Source organism: Oryzias latipes, chromosome 21, assembly GCF_053564925.1.
Source record: "Oryzias latipes strain Hd-rR chromosome 21, Olatipes_Hd-rR_3.1".
Classification (NCBI taxonomy): domain Eukaryota; kingdom Metazoa; phylum Chordata; class Actinopteri; order Beloniformes; family Adrianichthyidae; genus Oryzias; species Oryzias latipes.
In genome coordinates this window covers 15,356,236-15,382,231 of record NC_136257.1, presented here as the reverse complement: position 1 = coordinate 15,382,231, position 25,996 = coordinate 15,356,236, and the positions used below count along the sequence as shown (strand labels likewise).

The window sequence follows — 25,996 nt, the reverse complement described above, 5'->3', positions numbered from 1 at the left end:
AAAGTGAAACGTGAAAAGTTTAGATTCTGCCTGCGCTGCTTCAAAAGCTTGTGCAATTGACAGCTGCTTTGTCTATGTCAGAAGGTTTACCTTTGTCCTAACTGTAATGCATGATTTCTTTTCTTTTCTGTGTGCTGTGATTTTGTTGCTGTGCTTGTATAATTTTATTGTAAATATTGAGGACTATACAGAAGGAAAAAAAGGACTAATTGGAAACCCCCTCCCTAATGTCATGCGATTGGCTGTTTGGCGTCATGCCGTCTTTTAAAAGCCAGAGGGCAGGCAAGAGCAGGGAGGACAACTCCCCGACAAGGGAGAATTCGAGCCGGAGAAGAGGGAAGCGCACTGGGAGCCAGCTGGTCTGCGCAGAGGCGAGTTTCACCACTGGGACCGGGAGAGGACGTGACGCGGTCGGGACAAGCGCACAGTGTGGGAGGAACTGTTTCAACGCCATAACGCAGCTAAGTCAAGGAACGTGAACACGGTCGAACTTGGAGAGAGAGTGGCCAACACTGTTGTGGTGCTGGGAATAAGGACCTCTGTTTACTCCTGCAGCGGCGTAGGAGCAAAGGCTTCAGAGAGAAGACGCGCTGCAGCTCCCTGAACTGGTCACTCCTCTCATCAGATCCCTTCATTGGGCAGGATGTTTGTTATGAACTTGACCAGTCGGTCCACTTGTGTTTTTTAACTTTTTATACTGATTTTATTAATCTTTTATTTTTATTTTGAATTGTCGATTCAACTGTATTTTTAACTATTTTACTCTGGTTGACTTTTAACTACTTTTTAACATTTTTTTAGATGTGGATTGTTGACGTGATTGTATTTATTCATTTGGGTCTGCATAAAGTCTTGCTAAATCTTGTTTTTTTTCTGGCATCGTAATTTCTGAACACTTGGTATCACTGTGAACCTGACATCTAAATTCGGGGCTGGCTAAGCATAGCCAGCCCCGAATTTAGATAGAAACACATAAAAAATGCACTAACCAGGTGTCAATATACTCAATGGGCCATAAAAAAGGGACAAACACAGGTGGAGCAGAGGAAATGCAAGGAAGTAGAAAAGGAAAAACTGAGGAAAAAAACAGAAAACAAAGGAATGGTTACATTGCCATACATCAGGGGAATCACAGAACGCATCCAAAGAGCCATGAAAAAGCATCACATCAGCACCCCAGTGAAACCGTATAAAAAACTCAGGCAACTACTGGTTCACCCAAAAGATAAGATTGAACAAAATAAAAAATGCAATGTCATTTATGAAATCCCATGTCACACCTGCAATAAAACATACATCGGAGAAACAGGACGCTCCTTCATCACAAGAAAAACAGAACATCAAAAAGAATGCGAAAAGGAAACAAACAAAATACTAACAAGAGCCAGACGACAACAGGCAGTTCAAGAAAACATGAAATCAGCCATAACGGATCACTGCAAACAAGAAAACCATATCATGGACTGGGAAAAGGCCAAAGTCCTCCGCACCGAAGACAACAGACACCGCAGATGGATCATGGAGGCGGTGGAGACCAGAAAACGAGCCCACACTTCCATGAACCGGGATGAGGGGGCTTTTCTGCTCTCTCACACCTGGAGCAACATCCTCCAGAGAAAGACGGACATCAAGGGGCGGAGTCACTTGTCAAAGTTTGACAGGTGACTCCGCCTCAGTCACAAATCAGCTGTTTTTAAAGACGTCACACGCCACCATCTGATGACGACCCTGACGAAGGCGGAAGGCATTCCGCCGAAACATGTCGGTAGGTTTTACACAAAACAAACCCAGTGTCTGACAAAAAATAATTTAACTGCTTAATAGAACTTATAGACACAATGTACTTCATTGAATCACCAGTAATCATACCTGTTCACCTTCCAGCTAGTTGCTAAAACAAATTATAGATTTAAAAGATTATCCGTCTGTTATAGGTCCGTTTCTTTTGTCGTTGTTGCGTCAGCCGTTAACCGTTTTTTTTCTGTCTCTGCTGAATTGGCGCATGCGTAGGGATTTCAAGGAAAAACCGGAAGTAGGTGGGGCCTTCAAAATAAAAGTCTTCAAAACAAAAATACACATTACAAACATTAACAGTGTTTTTTTGAATGTTCTTTTACATCTTAAACATTACCTCTTGTAAAAATTAAAAGCATCTTCAATCAAAGGAATTGTTAAAGAATAGTAAGAAAAAAAGTAAACTGGGTCATTTACAGAGATATTTAGTCACATGGTTTTGTTTACTAGCTTTAATTCTAAATTGGAAAGTCAGCTTGACAGCAGTCTGAATCCAGACCCAATGCAAGGTTTGGGACTTGATCCAAACCAAATGATTTTTTCAGTCTGAACACACCCTCAGACTTAGGAATTTCAGAGCGAACTGGCGCTCAGTCTGATTGGAAACCAAGCGAGACCACCTCCAAAGACGGGTCCAAGACCGGTTCCTTCTTAGACCATGTCCGCTTGGGTGCATTAAGACGGAAGATTTGTTCTGGATTATTGGAGGAAACAAAAGTATCCAGTCTGAATAAACCCTCAAAACCTGCATTATCTTTGAAGAAAGTGAAAAAAAATGAAAAAAAAGCAGTAAACAGAAATATCTTGGCTTTCACAAACTTCATGTAAATACCATCCATCCATCCATCTTTCTCCACTTATCCGGGACCGAGTCGCAGGGGCAGCAGTCTAAGCAGAGATGCCCAGACTTCCCTCGCCCCATCCACTTCCTCCAGCTCCTCTGGGGGGACCCCGTGGCGTTCGCAGGCCAGCCGAGAGACGTAGTCTCTCCAGCGTGTCCTGGGTCTTCCCCGGGGCCTCCGCCCAGTGGGACATGCCCGGAACACCCCTCCAGGGAGGCGTCCAGGAGACATCCGTACAAGATTCCCGAGCCACCTCAACTGGCTCCTTTCGATGTGGAGGAGAAGCGGTTCTACTCTGAGCTCTCCGTGGGTGACCGAGCTTCTCACCTTATCTCTAAGGGAGCGCCCAGCCACCCTGTGGAGGAAGTTCATTTCAGCCGCTTGTATTCGGGACCTCGTTCTTTCGGTCTTGACCCATAGCTCATGACCATAGGTGAGTGTTGGATCGAAGATCGACCGGTAAATTAAGAGCTTCGCTTTTTGGCTCAGCTCTCTCTTCACCGCAACAGACCGATACAGCGACTGTACAACTGTGGACGCTGCTCTGATCCACCTGTCAATCTCACGCTCCGGGCTCCCTCACTCGTGAACAAGACCCCAAGGTATTTAAACTCCTCCACCTGGGGCAGGGACACTCCACCCAGCAAGTGAACCCGTGAACCGCCACCTTAACGTGGTGGGGGAGTTTGAGAGCTTGAGTGATCCCAGGAGCTAAGCTCTCTGGGGCTTAGCTCCATCTTACAAACCCCGGTCATGGAACTTGGCTTTGGCCATTTTTAAATATATCGTCATCTTCTGTAACAGTCACAAACTTGTTTTGAGTATCTAAAAGCAACTGTTTCTCTCAGAAGCAGAACACACTCCTGACCCCAACATCTAAATAAGAGCTGCTTCCACATTTTATGAGGCCAATCAAACCCATGGATTCTTGCCTTTGAGGTAAATTCCTTTTTTCACTGGAAGCCGCCGTAAGACTTTGAGACAAACATGATTTCTTGACAATGACTTTGCCGTCACATCTGGACTGCAGCAGCAGTGAGGAAGACACTAAACATGACATGGAATCCCTTCTGAGGACACAAGAATGCTCCTGTGAGATTAAAGAACTGCATTTGGGTAAAATATCTGGTTTGTTTCCTCATTTGAAAAAATCTTAACTTTCGTCACGAAGAGAAATGATTCAGCAGGAGTGCTTTTGAAATGATCCCCAGAATAAAAGTGTGAATCAGCTTCCTGTTACCAAAAAATCCTCCAAGGTGAAATGAGTGAAAACTGTTGTGTTGGAGGGCATTAGAGTGTAATGGTGGAGAGGCAGTTGTCTGTAGCAGATGGTTGTGTAGAAAACTGCTCTGTTCAACCACAGACAGCCAAATTCAGGAAGTGCTGATAATCAGCCACTTCTCTTTCTTTCTGCTGCTGCCCCAGCTTTTGGTGGATAAGGGCACGTTTGGGTCGGACTCCAGCCGGGTTCTCTGCGGGTTGGCCTCAGTGGATCACAGCATGGTGAGTACTATGAAAAACTTTGTGAGGTGGTCATCTAAAAAGCAAAGCTTTATGGCTTTGTGTTGTTTAAATGGAAACTGTCAGCAGATGTTATCATCTACACAAACAGGAAGCTGTGCTTCAAGCTTGAAGAGTGTCGACATATTTATTGGGTTAATAATAAATCTGTTTTGTTCAGAAGGTCCTCTAACATGTTGGTTTAGAAAAGATCATTTGATGAAGGTGAAGTCGAAAAATGTTTTGAATTTACAGATTAGGTTCTGGATGTCTAGTTCTTTAATGACATTTGGCCTTTTCAAATCACTACTGACCTCTGCCTGGGCTCTTCCCAGGCAGGGTGAGATATGATTGTCATGCTTTAAAAAAAAATATGAGTTTTTTATGTAGCAGGCAGTCAAACAAAGTTTAGGTGGTTTATGTGGGGAAATCCTTTAGACACCATTGTAAAATAATTTCTGAGCTTAGATGGAGTAGAGAACTAAAAATACCTTTTGCACAAATTGTGGTAAATTATGTTAAGTCAAATCTTTTTAACCTTGTTGCCACTTTAAATTGATGCTAAAGTCCAAAAATGCTTTTAAATTATTAGATCTGTACCTTGGAATGTACATCCTTCATACTGTTCATGGTGAAACACACAACTTTAAAGACAATTTAACTCACTTTCAAAATAAAATCCATCTAACATTTTGGGTTTGGGTTTTCATCAACGTAAAAGTTTTGCTCTGTTTCTATGGTATGTACAGCAAAAACACATGAATGTTTTCATCAGTAAGAAGATTTCTTTAGTGGTCTACTGACAGAAATTTCCAAAGTACGTTATCATTACGCCAAATAAACTCATACAAAGAAATCGGGACGTGTAAGAATAAAAGTTGAGTCAATAGAAAACCTTATACAAAAGCAGAAAATATGATCAAAGTGGGACTAACACTTTTTGGAAAAGCTTTTGTTGGTGATTACAGCTTCTAGACGCTTTTGTATGGCGAGACCAGCTGTCGGCATCACTAAGAGTGATTCTAGCCTCTATCTTCCACACTAACAGTCCTGAAGGGCCTCTTTCTTGAGGACTTTAAAAAACTTTCCATTCATTCAAATGAATGAGTTCACTATTGAACACTGTTGGCTCAAGTGTAGCTAATCTCGTCAGTGTTACACCATTTTGCTCTGGTTGAGGCATTTCAGCAACATCAAGAGGGCCGTTCGGCACACTTCTGTGAGACAGGTGTTCTACAGCAGGTGATATGAGATTTAGGCTAACCTGTTCAACTCCAATGGACTGGGCATCACTTAGCTGTCACAGGCTTACAATCCCGCTCTTGCTGCCTCCACTTCTTTTGCTGCTTGCAGACACTCAAGCCCTGATCCTTGAACTTCAGGTTGTTTAAGAGTTTGCATTTTATCAGCGTTTCTACTCTTCTTGTACAATCTTGCGTTCAGCTTCCTTTGCTGCAAGATTGTCAGCCACCTCAGGACGTTTGGATGCAATGTAAGAGGATGACGAACTGTGGCTGACATTTGACCGGGCAGCAGTAGAACCACAGACTGATGGGGTGTAGTCATAATGCAAGAGCCCACAATGTTCTGCATCATGATCATTTATAAGGCCTGTCAATATTTAATTTATGATTTTGATCATGTTATTTGTTACAGCTTCATATGCATCAATATTTTCACTTAAATCAGCTGTGAGTGCCTTGTGCTTTATGTTTGGGCACAACAACTTGCATCTTTATTTAAATCTTTATTTGTTTTTAATAGTATAGCGCGTTATTTATCACAATAGGACTCTCTTTCAAAAGAAAATACATCCAGCCTTTTAACAATTTTAAAATAAAAACTTTTTTGTCTTTACATATTGTAAAACATCAATTTTTTCCAGACTAAGCTTATAATATACCGACAAACCCTTACACTTAAGTTAAGTGTCTCCATCAAATTGGTATGTTGGCTTCCAACAGTCTCATTTCATGATTTTACAAATACAACAGAAAACTATTTTCAATCTTCCGAGCTTCAGATTTTTATGGCGGGACCTTTCAGTGGACTAAAAATGCAACTTTTTAGCTAAGCCTTGATCAAACCTGGCAGCTGCTTCATCAGCTGCTTGGTGGCTTTTTTTTGCAGGTCCGAATAAACTCTCAAGAAATTGGAACAATAGGAAAACTCTGAGCATCACTTACAGTTGTGTACATTTATTATTAAAAATAAAATATTGTTTACAAATAGAACAACAGGTCATAAAAAGGATTTTTAGTAAAACTTGAAATAAAAAGGAAGAGTTTACTCAATATTTAAACAACATCAATAATATTTCTAGAGTATGTTTCTTGGACATGACATTAAAACAATTGAAAAAAAGTATTGTTACCTCTAACTTTGTGGCCACAATTAAATATTTTGTGGATACAAATTAGTATTTCATAACTTGTATTAGCAACTTGTATTGTAACTTGTATTAGCAAGTTAGAGCCCACAAAATGATTGGTGCCCAAAAAATGCTAGTTATTGTTCACAAAATGCTATTGCCCATAAAATACTAGTTATACCCTAGAAAATGGTAATTAGAGTCTTCAAAAGGCTAATTTGTGCCAACAAAACACGAATTTCTGCCCACAAAATGCTATTTTTTGTGCCCTCAAAATGCTAACTAGTTCCCAATAAATGCTTATTTTTGTTTCCACAATGTGCTCTTTATTGCCCGCAAGCAAAATAATCTGCCAAGGGGTAAGAAAATGATTGTATGAAAAATTCTTATTTTAAGCAACAATCTAGACACGTTTTCTTGAACTAAGATAATTTTGCTAAATACAATAGTTTTTCCTGCAAGACAAAGAATAGGAACCTATTTTTCTTGCAACAAGAGTCTTTTAACTTTCTTCTTCAGTTTTTGCAGTGCAGTTGCATTACAGTAACTGAAGGCAGCCTGACCAGAATCCTTGATGTCAGGTGCACGTCTTGTGAAATCTCATGTTTTTGCTTTGCAGATGGGAAGCTCCAGCGGCGTGTCCTCCTCTTCCTTCACAGGCCAGTATGTCAGCTGGTTCGTGGATTCTGCAGAATCCCCTGTTCCTGCATCTCTGACACATGCATGTGAGCACCACTGCACTGAAGCAAACAGGCTTTTGAGCTTTGTTGCAGCTTCACAGACAGCTTCACTCACACAAGCAGCACCTGACAGCTGTGCCTATTAAATTAAAATTCAAAGTAATTATTTCTAAAGCACCTTTCATGAAAAAAGAACAGTCAAGGTGCTGTACGTAAAAATAAACAAGAACGCAACAACACCTATCCACACACATGCAATAAAATAATACAATAAGCCCCTCATAATAAAATTCATAAACAGAGAAATGATAATAAGAAAGCTAAGGACGAAAGAACCTCAAAGGCGATGTCCGCCCTGTCCTCCTTCTGGCCAGGGTGTCAGCATCTAAGCAGCACAAGCATAATTCACTTTTACTTTGAGAAATCGGTGACATGATATTCGGCATTCAAAGAAAGTAGTGAGCACGGTGTCTGAATTTCATTAAAATCCAGGGATCTAGATAGACCTGCACAATATTGTTTATTAGTAGTCAGGGAGGAGGGACGGATTTCGCACATAAACTTACTCACAACTGCCCTTATTTAGTAGATTTGGGTGAAAAACTGGCCAAACCTGTACAGGGCACACAGGTAGCCCACACAACATATTAAGGTCATAGACAACTCAACCCGTGGAGTGAAAGTTTCTACAGCCGTGCTGTGAGTGACGGGTCGCAGTGAACACTCAAATAATATGCTTTAATTATAGTTTTATCAATTCTTCTAGTGTGTAAAAATGCATTTGGATCTTCAAAGTTTTTTTTTTCACTTAGCAGCCCCCCAATTGTTTATCATCTGAATATTGTTACTGACATGTCACCTTTACCAAAATTCTGACTTCTTGTTTTTGTAACGTGCCTAGTCTTTTTCTTAAAGTCTGGGATTTTTGTATTTTCAGCTGGTTGTGGCTCTAAAACATAAAAAGTTAATTTCAGCTTTTCCCTCTTCTCTTCTAATCAGCAACACTACACGGCGTTCCTGAGAAGAACCAGAGTGCAGCTGGTTCCAGCAAGGCGCCACTTCTCCTTCTGTCATCACCTGAAACCTGCGGAGGAGACGCCAGCACATTTCCCAAAAAGCTCCCACAAGGGACTTTCTCGAGAAGGAAAGCCCTCCGACGAACCCGGCCCGGCCTGCTGCAGACAGACTCCCACAGTCCTGCAAAAAACACCGAAAAAGGAAGAAAAAATGACAAAGCTGAGAAACATCAAAACATTTTCTCCAGCTCTGAAGAGGAGCCAAAACCTCATGAGAGGAACATCCTGAACAAGGAGAAACCACTTCCTCTTTCTCCTAGAGGTGGAAACTTCCTCCTGCCAAGGAGCAGTCCAGTCCTTTCCAGGAGACCCAGACCCCTCTCCTGGCATGGGAGGAGAACTCCACCTGCAGATCCTTCAAGGTACACAAATCTGTTCACTTCCACCAGCCGTTCCAGACAAAATCTCTTCACATCAAACATATTTAACATAAACACCAGTGTTGGAGTTGGAAAAAGCCCTCACCCTGTGAGTTCAAAACTATATGGGTCTATGTGTCCAAAGTGTGAAGGTCTTTGTAGAGCTTCAAGGGTCGCTAAAGAAAAAAAAACATAAAACTAATCACAATTGAAAACACCCTTAGCAATGGTTAAAAATATGTTTACTTCAAATAGATGTGAAAGTTAAATCTTCATCTGCATCACTATTTAAAAAAAATAAAGTCCATTGGCCTTGATAACAAATATTAGTTGATCGTCATTGATATCTAGTGATACAGGGGTCTACTCTGATCTTTGGTTATCCACAAAGAACTTTAGGGATGTACAGTGACCTATAGTGATCTTCATTAATCTGTTATGATCTATAGTGATCCTTATTGATCTCTTGTGGTCTACAGTTATCTTTGATTATCTACAAAGACATTCAGTAGTCTACAATAATCTCCTTTGATCTATGGTGACCTTTATTGCTCTAAAGCAGGGGTCGGGAACCTTTTTGGCCAAGAGAGCCATAAACGCCACATATTTTTAAATGTAATTTCGAAAGAGCCATACAATAATGTAGTGTCTCTTTCCCACACTGAGGCATGGAGACTTAACCTCATTTAAGGTTCTTTATTCTGGTTACTGCAGACCGCAACAAACGCCGTACAATTAATTCAGCAACTCCTGAATCTCTCCCGCTGAGACGAGAGCGCTTCTCCCAACTTTATATTCGCTCCTGCCGCGTCAGCCCTCCCATTTCCCTTATTTGGCCCATGGCTGAACCCCATTGGTCCAAATTACCTAACAACAGGCTGAGCGACAGAACTGAGAGCCAATCAGATCTCTGCTTGATGCGTTCATGAACTCCAGAACTTTTAACGCGGCCCAACAGCCACCCAGTCCAAGTCAGTCCGCGACAATATGTTTAAAACTAAATATACAAGTGAATGTGTGCATTTGATGTAATTTCATCATTTTTAAAGTACAATAAGTCTGTGGATTCTTTTTAATAACATTGTTATGCTGTTGCTAATAAATGATGAGTATTTCTCGTGGTAGTTTTGCTGATGGTCTAGTCTGGTTGATACGTGGTGAGATTCTGCTTCATGCAGGCGTTGAGACTTCAAACGTGATCGTAGGTCTGAATGTTCTGTAGATGTGAGACAGACTGATCACATGCAGACCTGGAGCCAAACATACACTCACATGCTGCAGTGAGTGACGGGCAGCGGGTTTTACGTTATTACAATCCCTGCGCGTTTCACCTGCTGCTGGACCCCTCACCCCCACCCTCTGCTTTCTTCCTCTAACATCCCGTCCCCGCAACTGCGCGCTCTTTCTCAGAGACGGGAGCGTGCAGTTTTGGGCACGGCAATTCACAGGTTTCCGGCTGGTACAAACTCTGTGAATTAATAGATAATAGTAAAGTGACAATGCTGGCGCAGATTTTTCTCTCTAAGCACCGCTACTACTGCGCGCCTCTGGCATCGCATCGCGCCCGAGAAGGACTGGTCTAATGAAAAAAAAAGTATAATTAAAGATTTGTCTGCGAGCCACATGTGACCATCAAAAGAGCCATATATGGCTCGCGAGCCACAGAGATTGTTGGTTATCTACAAAAACCTTCAGTGATCTACAGTTATCTATACTAATCTTCATTGATCTTCATTGATGAAAAAAAAAAAAGTCATTTTCCATGCGGGAACCTCCCAAATGGATAAATAAAGTTGTCTGTCTGTCTATCTATCTATCTATCTATCTATCTATCTATCTATCTATCTATCTATCTATCTATCTATCTATCTATCTATCTATCTATCTATCTATCTATCTATCTATCTATCTATCTATCTATCTATCTATCTATCTATCTATCTATCTATCTATCTATCTATCTATCTATCTATCTATCTATCTATCTATCTATCTATCTATCTATCTATCTTTAATGATCTGTAATGATCCACAGTGATCTTTCATTATTTACAAATACCTTCAATGATCTACAGTGATCTACATTGCTCTATTGTTATCTACAGTGAGCTACAGTGATCTTTGGTTATTTGCAAAGATCTTTAGTGACCTACAGTGATCTAATTTCATTTGTGAATAATTTAACAGAAAGCTAATACTTGAACAAATGACATACTTTGGAGAGCTGTTGTGGTACAGTTCTTCTGTGTTTTATAAAAAATCTCTTGTACTTTATTTTTTATTTCAATGCTTTTTTGTTGTAAAGCTAGTAGTATTTTTCAAAGTTCCCCTCTTATTATAATGTTTCAGTGTTTCAGTAGCACCGTTCAATCAAAGCTGAGTTGCTTTAGGTTTATTAGTCTTTACTTGTCTGAAAAAAAAATGAAAAAAAAAAGATATCAAACCAATCTTTTTTTGAGATACATCTTCCACTGTGCTGCTTCCAAACAACCACCAGGTGGTGCCATGTCATAGCTAGCTGAAATTGTCCTCTTGAAGTGATCTAAAGAAGGAAAGTGCCTGATGAGCAGCAACCTTCTGACTTAAGAAGGCAGTTCCCTTCTGCATCGCAGAGGCAGTTCAGTTCATGAACGCTTTCTGGCCTTCCACTGTCTGAGAGGAACCAGAAACTGACTTAGTAGTGCAGATTTGTAAATAGGAATCTATTCTTTAAAAAACAAAAACAAAATTAAAAAGAACGACATGTTCTATAGAAATCCGCCAGGCAGATTCTCAGTAGATTTGCAGTACGTTGTGCAAAAATCTTTTCCATGAAAGAGGTGATGTGAAGAACAAGGACAGATTCCTCACATTTAGCAGAATCTTTACAATCAGAAGAAGCCCAGAGCATCTGTAAGAAAAATGTTTGATAAAAAATCATAACTAATACATGTGTTTTTGCCCTATCCTGCCTCTATGTTATGGCTGTTTGCCGTACGCACTTAGACATATTTAATTTAATAAAGCAGGCATTTCAGTGAAGCCTATTTCTGTTGGTGTGGCCTCATCACGAAAAGAGAAATAACAAAAAAATAATATAAAAAATGAATCAAAACGTGTTGCTTTTCTGTATTACATACAAAGTCCTATCTGATTATCCTTTGATCTATTTTAATTCCCAGTGGTCTTAATTATAGTTGCTCCATTTGTAGGTAAAGTCAAAAAACCTGTGTCACTTTTTAGGGCATAGTTTCTGCAGAGCAGCGGGAGCTCATTAGAAATTCACCTCTAAGTTATGAGCAGGTAGTTAGTGTGCGGTAAGCCCGCCGCTACTTCCCCTCATGCTTTTGTTAAATGCTCTACCAGCTTACAGTGCCTCACACCCCCAACCTAACAGCTATCCATCCATACAGTTTTGATCCAGATTCCAGCTCAGAGGAGGAAAACAAAGATGTTCATGAATCTATTTGTCTGCAAGTGGATGCATCAGAATGAAGCGGAGCAGGAAGCTTGTGGCTTGCTGTAGTAACTTATAAGCTTTTTCCAACAGCATTTATTTATATGCTATTGATTCACAATGATTTAAATAAAGAAAAAATCAGAAATGTGTTTTTTTCAGAAAAATGCAACAAGAACATGTTAAACACACCAAAAACACCAGTTTCATTGGAGTGGATCTTGAAAGAAAACATTTGATTGAATGAAAAAAAAAAGAATTCGAAAAAGAAAACCTGAAAATTAGAAGCTATTTTGTTTGTTTTCTCCAGTATTTCATGTCATTTTTTTAAAATCAAGTTTTAGGGTTTTGGGGAACAAAAATGTAATATTTACACCTGTAAAAACTGGCTTTTTTCATGTACAGAAACATCAACAAACCCAGAAATCTCCATCTTTTTACTAAGCCACTAAATTCTCCACATATATGATTAACTCATTAGAATTAATTAAACAGACTAAAACTTTCTCATTCTTTATTTGCATACTTTTGAAACCTAAAAGACACACTTTCAGTTGATTCAGTGAAAAATTTTAAAGGATTTGTGGAGTTGATTTCCTTTGTCCGGTTACAGGTGCTGGTTGTATCTGTCTGTCCACTGGAAAACAACAGGGTCATTTATGTCTGTAGTTTGATTATTATTAAGATCACATAAAAGTTTTTGTTAAACTTTGATATCTTAATGAAAGCAATCTAGTTTCACAGCTAGAAGAATAAAATGTGTCTTGGTTTTTATGGCTAAAACTTTAACAGCAGCTGTTGTGTTGATCTGCCTGAGGAGCTCAGGTTAAATCTAAAGGGGTTTTATTGGAGCTGTTACAATAGTCTAGATTCTAATAATAGAATGAAAGCAGCGTAGTGTTATACTCTTCACATTCCTAAATCTGCTGCACATGCTGTTCCTGAACTTTGAAAAGCTGGTTGTTTTCTGTGCTTCTAAAATAAAGTCAGGTCTTTACAAATCCATCCCCATGGGACAAATAAGAAATATGTTAATCAAAACTGATTGATCATTTTTTTGTTGTTCCAGCTTGGAACTTTCCTCCTCTTCTTCTGGTTCTGCACCCTTGAAAGCCAGCAGTGTAGAGAATCTGGGATTCAAAGCGAGGTCCAGCAGATGCACGTTCACAGTCCAGGTGGATGAAGCCTGGAACAGCGTCGGCCTCTCATCCGATCGGAACAGCGTCGGCCTCTCATCCGATCGGAACAGCGTCGGCCTCTCATCCGATCGGAACAGCGTCGGCCTCTCATCCGATCGGAACAGCATCCTCAGCAGCCACAGTCAGGCAGAATCAGTGGATGGGGACAGCTGGCAGATCTTTCAAAGATGCGGGAATGAAGGTTTTAGCTTTCTTTATTTAAATTAGTGCAAATTCACACTTTACCATAACAAACAATTATGGTATTTGATAACAGCTTCTCAAAATATTTTTTCCATACCTTTTAGCGTGGTCCAAAATAGATTCTGTGATGCTGTGAGTTTAGATATGGCTTTCTGTATATACACTTTCTGTAGAAACCATAATTCTCTAAACATAGCCAAAAATGCATATTGCCTTCACAGAAAACAGCCATCTAAATCACATAAGGACTAGGAATGCTATCTACTTACACAGTCCAGACCTCAGCATCCCAACCAAAACTTTAGCTAAATATCAGTCATTCTAAATCACGGGGGGTGATTCTTGGGAATGAGTTTGGCTGTGGGATGTGTGCAGGACTGACCTGTGTGCAGGTCAGATTAACCCGTGCATCAATGATTCTTGGTCAGAGAAGTGTAGCGTTCCTCCATCTGATATAATCTCAGGTCGTCTTATTTGCTAAGAAAGGGCTTCACCATTAAAATGGAAATTTTTTTAATTTTTGACTATTTAATAATATCCAAACTGCTGAATTGGATCCAGAAATGTCTTAGAGAAATGCTGATTACCTTGGTAATGAGATTATGATTTTTTTTGAGCTGGTCTAAAACTCAGCAGAGGAAACAGATGTTTCAGCTTAAGAAACTGATTTATTTTGAATCAGTTTTTATTTATTCATTTCTAATATCACATTAAAACCAAATCAAACTTTATTCATAAAAAGTGTTTCTTAGTTGTCGCGCAGCCGAAGCGCTTTCCAATTAAAAGCAAAAATAGACACAGAAAATCATCATTCATCTAGGTTAGTTATACTAAATTTGTGAGAAGTTACTAAAGTTCACCAAACAAGTATAACTCGGTAAGGCAGGTGACAGAAGCTGCGCAGCCAATCAGAAAATAAGATTGAGAGATCATTGTTTGCTGGTGAATTCTTCCTGATTTCCCCTATTTTATGTCAGAGTTTAAAATATAAACTTTAAGAGCAGGATTCACAAGTACAGACTAAGAAAAAAGATAACAACGAATATCAAACAATGATAAAAACTGTTTTTGGAATGAGAGAAACTCTTATGTTAAATACTTTTCTGCTGAAAAGCTTAATATTTCTGATGAATCAAATGTGTGTGTGGGTGTGTGTGTGTGTGTGTGCGTGTGTGTGTGTGTATGTGTTCTCACTAGACTGCTACAGGTCCTCTTCATGTGACAAAGAAAGGGTCTGCAGTGGTGTCTCAGATTTCTCTGCAGACATCTTTAAGGCCTGCTGTGAGCTGGAAAAGGTGAGTTACCTGAAAGGATGTTTACATTTCATTCAGTACAGCTGTTTAAACGTAATATCCCCCCAAAAAACACTGAACTGTTCACACAACCTGGATTTCAGAAACATAGTGTCACAGTGAATGGCGTATTCTTGTGTAGCGCTTTCCAACCTTCTTCGAAGGCCCAAAGCTTTACAGTCACAGTCCCCTTCACCCTTTCACACACTGATGACGGCTCTGACGTCGAATGCTGGTGCCAGTCTGTGGCTACTGGGGATAGGGTGGGAATCAAGCCTGTGATCTTCCGATTGGGAGTCGAAGACCTTAACTACCTGTGCACCATGCTTCTTCTTTAGTAAAACAAATAGATCTTTTTTAAGTTGACAAAAAATTAGACATGCAGTCTGAGCTCTGATCTCCAACCTGCAATTTATAGCTTTTATGCATTTTTGGTGAAATGCAAAGAATAAGCAGCAAAATTTTATTTTAAATTAAGGTTGTTTGGTAATAATTTTGGGCGTCAGAGTGGTGCAGTGGTTACCACCTTTACCTCACAGCGAGAAAGCTCCTAGGTCCTTTCTGTATGAAGTTTGCCTGTGTGGGTTTTCTCCTGGCACTTCAGCCTCCTCCAACAGTCCAGACAGATTTTCTAAATTTTCCCAATCTAAAGTGTGTTTGGGTCTGTGATTGTGTGGCCCTGTGACAGACTTGCACCCTGTCCAGGGTTTATCCCAGCTTCACCCAACAGCAGCCGAGTATAGGCTCCGGCAGCCCCGTTACCCTCAAAGGAATACAGAAGGTTTAGAAAATGGATTGATAGTTGGAGATAATTATGGAGGAGATGAGAACGAAGTAAATAATCACTAATAAAGCAGTTTTCCCACAGGACAACATCAAAGAGACTTAAAGTATTTAATCCTTGTTTTATTTATAATAAATTATCTGAAAGAACATGACTGTGCATAAAGTCCACATGTCATATGTGAGAGGTTTGGACAGGAAAACAAATACAGCAGTTGAACAGAAAACTGATGCAGAGCTTCAAACACTACTGCTGATGATCAATTTGTACTTTTAAGTAAAAGAATTTCAGTTTCCACTAGTTTGATGAAAGACGATTCTTATTAACACCTAAAAAAAACCTGTCATAATAGCAAAAAAACCAAACTTTTTCAATAAATGCATTTGACATGATCATTAAAGTTTTGCGCTTCATCAGGCTTTCCTCCATTGTGTGCAGGAAAATGCTCACTTCATTGTGGTGGATATGGTGCTGGAGGTTCTGGAAGGAGCAAAATGGACTCTGAGCTTTGATGAAACGATAGCCTTGCTGGAGAAGCACCAAAACATGCATGCAGGCTCTGCACAGCACTCTCCACCGCACAAACAGAACTGTAAAGCACACAGACACACACAGGACCACAGCAAACACGGCGGAGAACCAGAGAGGAACAAGCACATGCCTTCAGAGGATGACATAAGGATATCACATACACGATCTGATGAACCCACAGAGGGACAAAATGACAAGGAGTCGAGAGATAACAAACCAGAGCAGCAGCCTAAAATGAACTCAGTCCTCTCCACTGACAGCGGATTTGAAGGTAAAGGGATGGTTTTCAGACAGTTTAAACTTGGAAAAAGGTTCCACACAATTCCTGTGAATTAACTTTTTCAATGAAAAGTTTAGAAAGAAGGTTACTAGTAATGCAGTAAAATCTCACTAAATATTTGCTTACATGTACATCATTATAACTGCCAGCAGGGGGCAGCAAATATCAATGTCAAATACAGTACTGCTCTTGAAAGTGAAAAAGCATTGTATATGAAAGTTAACAGCAACATTTGTCGCAAAAACGGCTCTACACAAAGCCTTGAACTCTAAACACTGTTACATGTGTTTGAATTTCAGATTATGTACTCGACACAACTCTTCTGTCAACAGATTCTGACACAAAGTAAGGCAAATATCTACCCTCTATAAAAGTGTCATACCAGATTTACACACTGTTTATGTGTTGAGGTGCAAGTGTGTGTTTGTGACGTCCCACACAGCAGTGCAGAGTATCTGGCCCAGCGGCTGGTGTCCCAGTTCAAGAGGAAATGGCTGCCGCCGCACAAACTCTGTAGAGGCCGACAAAGTCTCCGCAGCTCCCTCCAGGAGGTGAGTAAACCTGGAACAGCCCAAATGTGTTTGACTTCTCTCTGGATGAATGAGAACTGCTTTTTCCCACCAAGAATGTGTTTGTCACTGGGTAGTGGAAAAATAAAAAAATAAAATGTTTTCTATATAGGAGGAGACATGGATCGGCACCGTAGCCCTAGTACCAGCGAAGCCTTTAAGTGATTTCATATAAAATATGAAATGAAAATGTGAATGCACTGCCTCTGTCGCTATATGCAATTTAGCTTGCATACCTGCATACCTGCATTATGTAACAACTTCTTGCACCATTGTTTACTGACCTTTTCAATATGGTGTTACTCTTCATGCACATGGATCAATGGTAACAGGCTAGCATAGCCTCTCTAGCCTATATAACTAACTGAATGTTAACTATGTAACTAATTCTGAATGTGTACTTTCATTTTTGAAATATTTTGGAGTTTAAATAGAAATGTTGACTGTGTCAGTTAGAATGAAACATAAAAATGAACTTAGTGTTGCCTTCTGTCTGTGGTCTTTAGCTGCCAGGCACTGAAGGAGTGGTGAGCAGCAGAGGCAGCCTGACAGAGGAAATACAAATTAGGACCAGAATGAGAGGATCTCTGACATGGGCGCCACCCTGCTTCCAGATCATCTTCACTCTTCATCCATCACACAGGTGTGCATCCTGTCTGAGCAGACCGGAAACCAGCAAAAGTCCAGGATCACTGTGGAAGGAGGTTTCATTCTTGTCTTTTTCTCGTCCAGACGCAGTGAAATGGTGGCTTTGCAGAACTTTTTGTGCGCTGGCTGTGGGACAGAAGTAGAGCCCAGTAAGTACTGTACAGCAAAGATGACACTCACATCTGGACTCAAAGCACAGCTTTCATAGATGTGAATGTGAGGTGATGAGAAGGTGTGGTCAACTTTGAATATTTACACAGAGGCTTTTACAGTCGAAGCATTCTGCATTAGTGTGGTTTAGTTTGTAGCTCCTGGTCAGAGCTTGTTTTTTTTTACAGTACTGCCTCCCCCAGGCAGCTGTTGTAAGTGCATGTGAGCATGCAGAAGGATGATGGTGTGATGTCAGAGAAGGTTCTCATTCATCCAGGAGGTGTTGCCTTAAAGCTGAGTCAACTGGACTTTTTCTGGTGAGCTCAGACATGGCGACCTGCTTGCCGGCGCCTCTGTAGAGCTCTCCAAAACATATAAACCCAAGCTACTGGCTCGACATCATTCCTGTTTTCCTTGATGTGGCAATGCTTGAAGTCCAGAAAAACGTTGGCTGCCCTTGATAACGTTAAGGCATCAAGGGCAGCTGTTGGTTGGTAAGTTTGACGCACAACAAAAGAAAGGCAGCAGACGCCAGTGTAAATGCAGCATTACACCTCCATTTCCCTCCCCCCACGTGGATGCTCAATCTGTTGCATGACGACCTAAATATTATTAATATTATGCACATTTATTTATGTATGTATTTACTTATTTGTTTGGTTGATCTACTGAGCTGTAATTGTAATCATTTTCTGTCATGATGAGATTAATAAAGTTCAACTCAATAAATGAAAAAGCTAATCCTGGACTTACCGTATAGCTCTTCAAGCTTCCTCATATGTCCTGAGAAAGTCCCATTTACTGAGAATTAAATTAACTGAAAAGACTTGTTTTTGCCCCCAGGATACATCAAAAAACTCAGATACTGTGAATACCTTGGCAGGTATGCAAGCTAAAAGTTCATCAACCAAGTAACAAACTCAGCCTGAAGTGTTTGTGCTCTCGGCTTCACATCTTGTTATCCAACTTGAGATACTAAGCCTGATTATTCTTCATGCTCTTGCAGGTATTTCTGTGACTGCTGTCACAGTGGCTCTGAGTCTGTGATTCCTGCTCGGATTCTGTCCTGCTGGGACTTCAGCAGGTACAACCTTAAACATCCAGGATGAACTGCTGAGCTTTGTTTGGAACCGGCAAGGTTTTGTCTTGAAAATCTAGTCATAATTTTCTTCTCAAATGCATTGTTTCTTTAAAAACTCAGATGAAATTTTTGTTTTTAACATGTTCTTGTAGCCTTTTTTTGATGATGGAGGCCATAGCCTATACAAAGAATCATTGTAAATTAGGAGCAGATTAAAAAAAATATCTTGTTTGACAAAGAGTGCATTTGTGATGCAGAAAATATGCCAAGTGGGCCACAATCTCCCTGCTCTGCTGCATTCTGATGCATCCACTTGCAGATAGATAGATCCATGTATGTCTTTCTTTTCCTCATCTGAGCTGGAATCTGGATCAAAACTTTATGGCTAGATAGCTACAATAATATTAGGTTGGGTATGTGAGGGCTGTAAGCTAGCGGAAGAGCTTGTAAACATAGAGGTCTCAGTAACTAATAGGGGAAGGGGGGCGGGTTGTATGGAGTTAATTCAGTCTCAATAATCAGAAATGAACACGCTCTGATTCACAACTGTATTTTTACGCAAACGTGCAATATAAATTTGGAAATGGACACCCTTTGTTTCACAAACACACACGTTGTGTTTCACACATGCACATTAAGTGTTTCTCACAAATGTGCACGCTGTGTTTCACAAAAAACACAATACATTTTTCAGGAATTCACAATAGATTTTTTATAAATGCGCAATAGATGCTTCACAAACATCATTTTTAGGGACACTTGTAAGAAGATCTCACAGATCGTGCAAATTTTAGAATGTGCATTCACAAACCCGCTCTCATTTGTGAATCTCCCCACATTTGTGAGAGATTTCTCTGCGGTGAATATTGAGACTCCCTTCACGCTGCAGGTCAACTAATGTCACCATTGGCTAATGGATCTGTCAGTCAAACTCATCAGCAAAGCAGGCGTGCTCACTTTCAGCCAATCGAATGCCCCCTTAGACTTTCTCCAGTTTCCACACTGATGTCAGATCTGAAGGTGCACGGCACACAAGCATGGCAGAAAGGTTTTAAAGTCCAGGAGATGTAAAGCTCCCTCAAATCATACATCATGATTAAAGTCAGTATTGTAACTCTGTTCTAACTTTAGGGGTAACGCAACAGGACAGTTGGAGGCTGAATCCACTCTCAGCCCTGATTTGAAGAATGGAGAGGGAAAAAAAAACGGGGGGGGGGGGGGGGGGGTATCGATCTGTGATTGACAGGGAGGTTGGCTTGAGGTAATGTGGTCACGCTGCATTTTTTAATATGGAGAGTGGTACAAAGTGATGCCAGTTTCTCCACAGAACTTTCTGTGGAAGTTGAATATTTTTCTCCTCCACCTCCTCATGATCCAGTCCGAAGGGAACCGGTGTCTGAGTGTTAAAATGACGCTAGCATCATAGCTAATAAGAAGAAAGTATTAGCAAACTATCCTGAGTGAAAAATGTATTGCAAATCCAATCACCAGGAGACAGCTGCCAGCTGCATTCAACCACTGTTGCCTTGCTTCCAAGTCCACTGGAAAGTTGCACAAGCCACTAATTTTTGACGACCAAAGGCAATAAACCTACGAGCCATGAATGCACATTCTAAAATTTGCACGATCTGTGAGTTCATATCACAAGTGTACCTAAAAATGATGTTTGTTACACACACAGCGAGCACATTTGGGAGAAACACTTATTGTGCATGTGTGAAACAGTTGGTGTGTTTGTAAAACACAGGGTGTGCAATTGTGAAACACAACGTGTGTGTTTGTGAAACACATCGTGTGCATTTTCCAAATTTATATTGCACGTTTGCGTAAAATTACAGTTGTGAATCAGAGCGTGTGTGTTTGTGAAACAGGTTGTGTGCATTTCTTATTATTGAGACTGATTTAACTCCATAGGGTTGCTCGGACCCAACAGTCCCTCCCACAGCTTAGAGGTAAATTTCTGAGGAACTCCTGCTGCTCTGCAGAAACTATGTCCTAGAAGCAATACAATTGATTTTGTCTAAAAATGGCCTAATCATAATGAAAGACTACTGGGAATTTTTGTTTGAATTTGAGCCTCATATTTTGCACTTTATGAAATAAAGCTGATCAGAATTGGACAAATTCAGCATCAGTTTCAAATTTTGGTCATAAGTAGCTGGACAACACATGAATGAGCTGTGGATTCCCTTTGACCTTTGGGTTTGGAACCGACAGATACTCTGTGAGTGATTTCTCCAAACACTTGTTGGATTCCGTGTGGCATGAGCCTCTCTTTGACCTGGCCTGTGTGGGGACAACGCTCTGTAGCCGAGTGAAAGAGCTCAGCAAGTTCAGGGTGAGTTCAATACTGAAATACATTTCAAAGCAACTTACAAAAACAATTCGCTTTTAGTTGATTTTAACTGCTAATTTATTCTATTAGTTCTAGTATAGGCTATTTTATGTATTGAATTTCATTTTATGCATCTTATTCTCAATTTTATGTTTTTATATACATGATATGTCTTTAATTTTAGAGTCTTATCATGATTGCAGCCCCAGTGTTTCTTATGGGGATCTTTTCTTCCGGGGCTTGCCGGCTTGGTCGGTGGTTGTTGCCGTGGTCGTCGCCCTTGCTGGGGCAGCTAGAGTCTAACTTTGCAGCTTCAAGGCTGTGAAGTGGACCCTTGTTGTCCCAGCCTGGGTGGGCGCTGTGGCGATGCTCCCATGGCCAGGCTGCTCCTGGTATAAGAGATTCCCATATGCTGTTTCCTCACAGCAGAGCCAAGGCTTACTTGTTTGTTTGTTTGTTTGTTTGTTTATTTATTTGTTTACAGTTACATAGTCATTATTCATTGTACGTGGGGGTCATGGGTCATATGTTTTAACGGAGGGGAGTGGGAAGGGTGGGTTGGGTTTTTACTGTAATATTGTGTGTTTTCTGTTTTTAATGTTAAAGCACTTGGAGATGCGCAACTGAGTGAGAAGTGCTATTTTATAAATAAAGTTTGATTGATTGATTGATAGAAAAAAACAAAAGCGTAGTTGAACTCTGCAAAAAGGGAAAAATGAAGCAGTTCTTTTTGTCTCCTTTTTTTTTTTTTTAAAAGGATCTGCAAGAACAGCTGATGGGCATCAAGAAGCTGCTGAAAGCCTGCAGATTCTCCGGAAGGTGGAATATTTATTATTCTTGTGTTCATAAAGAAAATATCAAAGCAGTAAAGCTGAAATGGTTCTCTAGCAACTATACCATCAACACTGTGTCGGTGGTATCCTTACTCAAAACTACATCCTACAACACAAAGCAGAAATGCATAAAAATACTTTTAGAGAAGATTACTGTTAAAGATTTGTGAGATAAAGACAAATAGACTCAAACCAAAATGTTTGCCTCTTTTTCAATTTGCTACAAATCAGCAGCTCCACCCTCCCCTTCTCTTCCAGACTACTGACTGCTTTAGATGATACTAAAAAGTAGTAGCATAGTTACATTGTTTCCTTTGAAATATGTTGACACAGAAACCATAAACAGATATGAAATAAATATGAAAGATAAATATCAGTTTTCAGGTTGTGAGTCCCAGTTGGAGTTTCACTAACTAACTGATGAGTTTGTGTCAGGGTGTTGGCCGAGTTTGACCAGCTTCCAACTCACCTGACGGAGGTGCCGCTCTTCTTCTCCATCAACGACCTTCTGAGGGCGAAGAAAGGACAGCTGGCAGCGCCAGCCAGAGCACTGCTGCTCTCTGCCACCAGTCACGTAGAAAGCTGTGAGGTCAGTCTGAGACCGTGACACTTTAGCTGCATGTACATGTGATTAAAGATCTGGGGCCTCATTTATAAACGTTGCGTACACACAAAAGAAGGCGTACGCCACTCTCTACGCAATAGTTGATATTTATAAAAAGCAAACTTGACTGGAAAATGTGCGGTCCTTCACGCAAGCTCTGACCCAGGGGTACGCACAATAACGGGTGAAATGAGAAACGGCGACACCGTCGGCAGATGGAAGAAACACGTGAAAGTGAAAATGACAATACTGCCTCTCATAAATAACATGAAGACTTCACAAAGCAAGTCTAACAATTAACAGCCTACACGAACACCCGTTTGATCGATCAGCAGTGAAATAAACAAAAAAATCAAACGAAAATTACAACAGAAATTCAAATGAACACATATTTGCAGAAAGAAAAGTGAAATATGTTCTGCAATATTGGCATGTTGTGCAATTTATCCTCATAAATAATATATTTAACAGAACGAAATAATGTACAAAACTGATATTCTCGTCAGTGTGTCCGTCTGGCGGAGCAGATATAGGTGCAGACAGACAGACAGACAGACACACAGACGGACATATTAATTGTCCACTGGGGAAAGTTGTTTTCATAGTAAAACATTTCTTCATAAGCTACAGAATTATGGTATTCATGCATATGCCTTTAGTTTGTTTTATTTTTGATAAAACAATGTATGGCGTATGTCTCAACCATTCAGAAAGCAACAAGAAATTACATTTGCGCTGATCAATTTCCCATTTCCACGCCGATTATTACCGACATCTGTAGCTTGTCAGATGTAATTAAATGGAGGGAAATAAAATGCCCCATCACAATGCGTAATGACGCACAATGGTTGATCTTGCGTTCTTAGAAGATGTGGCAAATGGAAGAATTCGGAGTGAACGCATCTTTAGACAGCAAGAAAACTTGCTGGCAAACGAGGACGAGTGGCTTATGAGCCGGTTCCGACTTCCTCGAGCGTCCTGTTGGACTTCTGTGGGCTTTTGGGGGGGTGTCACCCGGTGCATCTGGCGAGTCGGTGTTCCCCCTGCGCCTCAGTCACCACTCCACTTAAAAGGGATTCCCCAATTATTGCCGCCAGTCTCCCCCCACGCCCCCCCACCCGTGGCAGACACACTCTGGCGATGCAGCGGCAGACATTTTTTTGCCTCGACTTTCATGTCCGACCATTTATTTTTTATTTCGGCCACGGTCCGAGGTTGTGCGGCTGCAGCATTTACGGCGTCTGCAAACATTTGCCACTCACGTGCCTTTTTGGCATTAGTAATGCCCACACTGTGCCCTCCAAACAACATTATTCTCCTCTTTTCCACCTCGCCAACGATAACTTCTACTTCACATTGAGTGAAGTTACGTTTTTTTGATATCCTCTCTGTGTTTGCCATGATTTCGCAATCAATGAATATTAATTTGTGGGCATTTCACGGACTATTTATGGGCAACTATGGGCGTGTCATGAGGCCGCAAAAGCTGCGCTGCATTTAGAATTGGTTGTGATTTATTAAGGGAAAGATGCGTAGGATGTGCGTGCGCACAGTTTTATTAATCCGAATATTTCTGTGCGTACGCACATCCTATGTTTCATCCGTACACCACTTCTGACGCAAATCCTACACAAAGTTTTATAAATGAGGCCCCAGATCAGAATTGAATAGTGTACAGTGTGGCCCTGAGTATAACAAACGTTTACATCCGCCTCACGTTAGATCAGAATAAATCATTTTGACATGTGCAGAACTATCTAAACGGCCGTAGAAGAGGAAGTAGCAGAGTTCTGTTGTAAACAAACATGGCTGCTGTTAGCACGTAGCAAGATGATATTCAGAACGTGCTTTTATTATTGTTGTTAATAAGTAATACATTGTTTTATTTATTTAAAGTGACTACTTGCACATCATTTTCTAAATACACGTGGCCTGTGCTGAACTCTTTTCTTGGCCGTATGGACCCGCAACAAGGCTTAGCCTTAGATGGACTTCAAATATGTGTGGGCAATGCATCATTGTGCATCTTGGCTGCAAGTGCAAATAACATCAGCCTTTTAAAATTTTATTTTTCTGGTCATAATTGGTAACACGAATTCACACGATTGTTTGCACACTCCCGCATTCCGTCTCCAGAGCTCACACACCGTCCAGCAGCTGCTTGGAGACACAGTTCTCCTGAGTCCAGCAGCTCACCCGCGCAGAGCAGCCGATCAGATTGGGGTCCAAAACCTCCTAAAGAGCGCACACTGTATCAAAGCACCCTCCCCTGCTTGCAGATACAAAGCTACGGAGTTTGGCTGCTCTCTTCAGAGACACGCTGTGTATGCAGGAAGTAAAAACCAACGCAGTAATGACCCACAATCGGAATAAACTGTTTACATGCACCAAGATTGGATCAATAATGGGCATAACCCACCTATCTCAATCAGAAGGAAATTCTGATCCTAATGAGTCTGATCAGGTCAGAGTATTCCAAATGGTGTGTTTACATGACACATTTTTATTCTGATCAGGCTTTAATCAGGATTAATTGTGTCCATGTAAACACAGCTAATGTCCTCCTAATCCACAGCTTTAGATGTACAGAACATAGATCATTTATTAATGAGTGGAATCAAGTCTCTCTGACGTTTTGTTCTACTTCTCCACAGCTTTGCTTGTCCAGAGGATTTATCTGTGAATTTTGTCGGCAAAAAGACGTCATCTTTCCATTTCAGAGGAACATATGCAAACGCTGCAAAGGTGAGGAAACTTAAAGAGGATCCATGATATTTGAGAGGATAGATCCATCTTAGAAAAGTTAAGGCTTAAATCCAAAGGAAAAAAAAGAACATTTTGGAATTACAATATAAAAGTCTACGGGATTTCAACCTTTTTGAGATAAAAGGTGCTTCCTGTTTAGAACGACAGAGGGGAGGGGGCACTCAGTCCAGGTCTCGTTTACAGTCTATGACTGAGACACAATATGTGGATCCGACAATAACTAGAAGGAGGCTGCAGCTCACAGCATCAAGTGTTTTGATGCTGTGAGACTTTGCCCCAACAAAACTCTCTGGTTCAGATATACTGTAGTTCACCATCACGCTGCTTTGTTTGTGTTGTAGGGGACAAATATGGAAACTGTCCTATTTACTGCTTATACTATGTGCTAGTCAAGGATTTTTTTTCATCTTTCAGTGTGCAGAGCCTGCTTTCACAAGCGCTGCTTCATGGAAAGAAATTGCCCAAAATGTGCACGGATCCAGTCCCGAACTGAGGTCCAGATGCGTCCTTGAAGTGGTCCCTGTGGTCCCACTGAGCTGACCTGCATTCAACCTCAACACTCGTTACAAAAAAGCTACATTCCTGTTACTACTAACTGTTTTTATATCAATGCTGTGAAGATTTCAGGATTTTACACTCATGTCTCTGGGACAACTTATTTTTAACTTTTAATGATCAGAATA

General features: G+C 40.6%; 1 protein-coding gene across 1 annotated transcript; it reads left to right on the top strand.

Annotated features, from left to right (window-relative positions):
- Window positions 1-254: 254 nt before the first annotated feature.
- Window positions 255-25,996, top strand: rubcnl (rubicon like autophagy enhancer). The gene is made up of 18 exons (XM_020713173.3): window positions 255-402; window positions 4,000-4,139; window positions 7,127-7,232; window positions 8,187-8,625; window positions 13,128-13,438; window positions 14,638-14,735; window positions 15,955-16,318; window positions 16,627-16,672; window positions 16,770-16,878; window positions 17,403-17,539; window positions 17,629-17,693; window positions 18,538-18,577; window positions 18,701-18,778; window positions 20,993-21,113; window positions 21,868-21,929; window positions 22,379-22,532; window positions 25,202-25,292; window positions 25,728-25,996. The coding sequence occupies exons 1-18, from the start codon at window positions 255-257 to the stop codon at window positions 25,823-25,825; spliced, it is 2,607 nt and encodes an 868-aa protein (XP_020568832.2). The 3' UTR covers window positions 25,826-25,996.